The sequence below is a fragment of the Charadrius vociferus genome, unplaced genomic scaffold (assembly GCF_000708025.1).
Source record: "Charadrius vociferus isolate BGI_N301 unplaced genomic scaffold, ASM70802v2 scaffold308, whole genome shotgun sequence".
NCBI classification, from domain to species: Eukaryota; Metazoa; Chordata; class Aves; order Charadriiformes; family Charadriidae; genus Charadrius; species Charadrius vociferus.
In genome coordinates, this window is record NW_009649929.1 from 578,784 (window position 1) to 583,977 (window position 5,194).

Consider the following 5,194-nt stretch of genomic DNA (forward strand, 5'->3'; position numbering starts at 1 on the left):
TTCCTGCTGCTCCAGGGGAAGACGGCAGCACCAAAGGCTACGGTCCAAGAGAAATAAATAACAGGGTCTGTGGCAAGCAGAGGATCTGGTCAGAAGATGGATAAGCTTGAAAGAAGATCCTGGCCCTGCTCTAGGCTCCGGTTTTCTTCCTGGGCCCACACCGAAGTGCTGGTGATGTGCAGCAAGGCACCAAGCAACACTTTCTCATTTTTCTTTGGTCCCTATCACTAGTCAAAAAACCCTATCTGTGTTATTTCTTACATGACGCGATGCAGGATTCCCGTTACAGCACACATGGCCATAACACCAGCTAAGGGCTCTGGTGATGCAGGACTCTCTTTACAGCACAGCTGGGGCAGCACATGGCCATAACACCAGCTAAGGGCTCTGGGCACACAAAGAACAAATTTGTACATAATTAGTTTTTTCTCTAGGCAACAGGAAGACAACCTTCCAATATTCAGTTAGAAGAAATTAAGTGTCCTTTGTGTCCTATTTGATAGGGCAAGAACTCTCCAGCATTCTTAGTTGCAAAGGAGAGAGTTAAGAAAAAACAACCTATTTATGTATCAGCCCTGCAAGACCTTCAGTAGGGACACTGGAGAGCTCCCATCCCAACAGGTTGAAAGCGCAGGTTAGAAAAGCATTCCCCATTAACCTCTAGAGATGCTTGGGGCTATTTTTTGGCCCTTATGCTTTGTTGCCACCAGTCCCACCGTGTGCAGCAAACCCTGAAAACAGTCACATGCCTGAGCCACCGCTTTGCCTCACGGCAGGAGGTGGGCTCGCAACCTCTTGAACCGTCTCTCTCAAGCACATGGCTATGATCTCATGCTAAACTAAAAGGAGGCTAATCTTAGCATAAATTTGCACTTATCCCATCTTTCATAAGCATAAAATGAAGGTGGAACACAGAGCACTCGCAGGAAAGCAGTGTAGCAGGGAAGATTAAATGTAGAAACTGACAGCAGACTTGGCAGCAGCAGCTCTGGCAACCTGCTTCAAGGGAAGGCTTGGCCGAGGTGCCGCAGGGAACGAGGCACCTTCAGCCAGGCTCGGGGTCTGGGGCAGCCACTGGGGAACACCCCTTCCCACCCCCTGCAAGGGGCCTGTGTGTGCGCTGGCGAACCTGGCTGCTACTCCTCAGCTGAATACCATCAGAAAGAAAATTTTAGGAGGCTGTGAATGCATTTCGAACGCTCTTACGACAATTTAAGCTATTCTGTCTTTGCTTCTGTGACAACCAGGTAATTTTTATGTAATTATTCTTCCCTCCTGAATAACTTCAGCAATATAGATCTCTCTCTCACTCTCTTCATACAGTATCTGTGTACTGCCGATGCACCCTTACATTGGTGCACACCTAGATCCCGATTCTCCCAGTTCTCACCAAAATCAGAATGTTTTTAGATTCAGTTCTGATGCAAGCAGATGGGCCTTGCAAATCTTAATTCAGATCTTTTGCAGTCAGCTGCGAGTGTCTTAAATCCATGGAATAATTCAGGTAGTTTATTTCCTATAGATGAATACAACATCCAGGAAAGGAAGTGATTGAACACGCACACACACAGTGGTGCATTGCAGGCAACTTATTACTGCAATAATCACTTCTAGATGTCAATATGAGAGATTGCTGCTGTGTATAGTTAATCACAGAAATAAGTTCTATGTCAATAATCTCAGTGCATGCATTAAAACCCCAAAAGCACTTCAAGTATTTACCAGTTTATTTCTGTTAGTTAAAAAATCGTCAGGAACTGTATTTTTATGTTACAAAATGATTTTTGGCCTGTTGACAAAAGCTGCTACAAATTACTTGATCACTACTCACATTGCCTCTGTTCACCAAAAGGTACTTTAGGAAAGAAGACTCATCAACTGTGTAACCGTACTTATTGCTCAGCATAAAATGGTTCAAAGACACATTTGGTAAAAGCCACAGATACAGGCCAGAGACCCAGTCTCTGCAGGTCTGATATCCAGAGGTTGGATTTCCACTAACAGTAGAATATGGTAGTCACAGCTGAGCTTTCTAAAAGGGAAATCTGACATGGCTCAGGTGCCTGCAGGAATAATTCACAGCAGAAGCCAGGGTAAGCATTTCTGGAGAGAGATGAGAAGCAAAGGCAATTCCTCCTTGCTCCCTCTTTTAAATGACATTGGTGCAGTTTCAGAGCACAACAGTTTCTCCCACAGTGCGAGAAGTGGAATATGGAATTCAGTATGGCACATAGGAATATGCAGTGTACAAGACTTTCAAAGATAATAAATTCTACAAAACCCCTATGGTTAAGACAATTAAGTCCCAAGACTGTTTCAAACAGCTCCAGCTTTAGGATTTTTAATTATTAAAATCATGTCAACGAATCAAAAGAGGTCACTAAACCCAAGCTTCGGTATTCTGCTTCAGCTACAATTATGAAGCAGGAGGTTTGTAGAGGAAGCATGTTTGCTTTATATGGTCAGTGTCAACTAGCTTGGAACACAGCAGTTTAAAAATTATTACAGATTAAAAGTTAGTGGTTGATTCTTTAGCACTCCTCCTTCCAGTCACTTCTTGCACTCAGTCATATCTTGTTTCGACTTAAAAAAAAAAAAAGTATCAGGGCATAGTTCCGTTTACATGACTCATGAGGTGTTCTTCTGGGAGCTAAAAAGAAAAATAAATTTAATTACTATTATATAGTACTGCAGGCAACTTTCAGGCTGAATTATAAATCAAATGTCATTTGGAAACATATGGCATAATGAGATTGGCTTAACTCCATTATTTCAAGATGAGAAATAAAGCCCAAATATTGAAAGCCTTCAATAGGGCACCTACCTTCAGTTAGTAATTCCTTTCAAAAGAGCCCATTTACTTCTCCTGACGCTGGGTCCAAGTCTATATCATAGAAACAGGGTCTTGTAGGAAGTCCTGGCATAGTGCTCATCTGGACAATAAAAGACAAAACGTTAAAACGGAAGCCACATAGTTTCCTGCAGAAGATACAATACTAAATCACTGCTGAAGACTACGATGGCCACAGCCGATGCAGCTCCTTGCATGTGTACATACTAGTAGGATGATGGTCCTGTACCATTTTGAAGAATACTGTGGGAGTTCAGCAGATAAATCTAGGGGTTTTGGTTTTTACCATGAGGATTTAGTTTGGCTTCTGCCTCTGCCAGTCACTGACCCCAAGATTTGGCAAAGTACTTAAACATCCAGCTGACCAGTTAACTGTCAGGTGAGTGTTCATAGACTTTGCTGTGGTGAGACAACAATTACTTGCGGCAGTTTCCTGGTTTTTAAAATGAGGATACATGTTTTAATACAACTTTGCTGACTGTAAAGTCTCAGTTGATTACAATTCTTTAAGAGTCTAGAACTAGAAGTGTTCAATAATTAGGAATAATTATTGTTGAGAAGAGAGTTTAAATAGTTTGGGGTTTTGTTTGTTTGTTTTTGTTTTGTTTTGTTTGTTTTATAAGGAATAAATAGAGATGGAGAGGTCAGTTCTCCCGACTGGAACATTTCTGAGGTGTTCAAGTCAGAAGGGCTGTGCAGTGACAAAACTGAAGCTAGCAAAACAGCTGCCAGCACCACACCTGCCTCAGGCCAGTCCTCTCCATTTGTCCCACTGCTGAGTGCCCAGTTTTAGAGCCGCAGAAAGCAAGACTGGTGGGGACTACACTTGGCCCAGTTTACTAATGCAGCTGACAGGATTTCCCCTTCCCTAACTCAGTGTTTAGCCCAGTAGCACAGGGAGGCTAACATGGATGCTCTACAAATGTGGGCAACTCATGACCATGCTCGGTAGTTTGTGTCAGTGGTCATTAACCCCTTTAGTAAAAAAATTCAAGGTCTAATTTTCTATCCTCGTCATCCAGCCTCAGCTTTCACAATCAGTATTGTTATGCCTGTCTCCATTAGATTAAAGATCTCTTTGGCAACCTGGTATTTCCTCCCTGAGCAAGTAGTTTGCACACTAATCAAATTACCTCCCAATCTTCCTTTTGATAATAAGCTAAGCAGCAAGGAGGCAAAGCTCTATTGGTTAGGCATTTTCTGCAGTTCTCAAAACTGTTCAGGGAGCTTTTAGAGTCCCATCTCATTTTCCTAAGCCGTTTACAAGTGCTAACATCAGTCCCATATGTACCATAGCACTGCAGGTCTCGCATAGCTTATGCGGAGGTAAAAACCACAAGTCTATGGTTTGTCATGAATTCTAGGACTGCATCAGCTTTTTGTCACAGCCACTGCTTTCCCAGACAGAGAACAGAGGGGCTACAGAGAAGACCCCCCATTCCTTGTCTTTGTGTTTAGTTGCATGAATATTTTGCTCTCAAGAGCCAAGGTATTAAGAGATCCAAAGTGCCTGGAGGGGTTTTCCTGTTCTCATCATAGTCACTGCCAGTCTCTGGTCATGCAGAGCAAGAAACTTCCTATTTATTTACGTATCACTGAAGATCATTGCGGATCTCCACCTACAGATTCAGAGGGCCACAGCAGGAGCTGAGACAGTGACACTGAATAGAGTAGGAGGTGCCATATTGCTGAAGATGTGCCTGACTTTACTATTTCTTGCACTTTCTATTTTGAAAGGAACAGTCAATTTTCCTCCTTTCTTATCCATAGGGCAGCCCACAGTGGCTACTCTGCTATCTATTACTTAAAGGCAGTCTGCTTAAACCCCGAATTTCTACATAGTACAGGATAATTTCCATCCAGGATACTAATTTTCTGTACGAGTGTCTAGAATGCTTAATGCACTCCGTCATTTTCAAATCTGAAGAAATGAACTTTTCCTCCATTATCCTCCTTCCGTTCAATACCATGTGCTGAAAAAGAACACAGGGCAATTCACACCATTTACTTACATGAAAAAAATCAGACCACATGGATATCATCAATCCCCTTGCAAGATTTCAAATAAAACCAATACAAACTAAGCATGTATTATTTACTGCACTGGTGGAACTTCCAAAAAACCAACCATTTAGGAACTAAAAATACAGAGCCAAATAAATAATTTGTTTTCAATTCATCAGCAGCACCAGACAAGAAACCCAAGCCATTTGAGTCCAACGATGTATTTCACTTTCCTTATCTTTCCTGCTCAAACTGCACAGAGCTACGTATTTCCTGCACTTTCAGCTCACAGTTCAATGGCTGCTGCCAAAAATTTATTCTGAGGCTAACACACCTCCT

The 5,194-nt window shown here is 42.3% G+C and overlaps 1 protein-coding gene across 1 annotated transcript in view; it reads right to left on the reverse strand.

Annotated features, from left to right (window-relative positions):
- Positions 1–2,263: 2,263 nt before the first annotated feature.
- The window catches only part of MTHFD1 (methylenetetrahydrofolate dehydrogenase (NADP+ dependent) 1, methenyltetrahydrofolate cyclohydrolase, formyltetrahydrofolate synthetase), a 35,795-nt gene continuing 32,864 nt past the window's right edge, over positions 2,264–5,194 (reverse strand). The window contains exons 28-29 of the mRNA XM_009891210.1: positions 2,825–2,933; positions 2,264–2,650 (exon numbers count right to left, since the gene is read on the reverse strand). Coding sequence (XP_009889512.1) covers positions 2,844–2,933 — 90 coding nt within the window. The 3' untranslated portion in view covers positions 2,264–2,650; positions 2,825–2,843. The remainder of the gene's footprint in view (positions 2,651–2,824; positions 2,934–5,194) is intronic.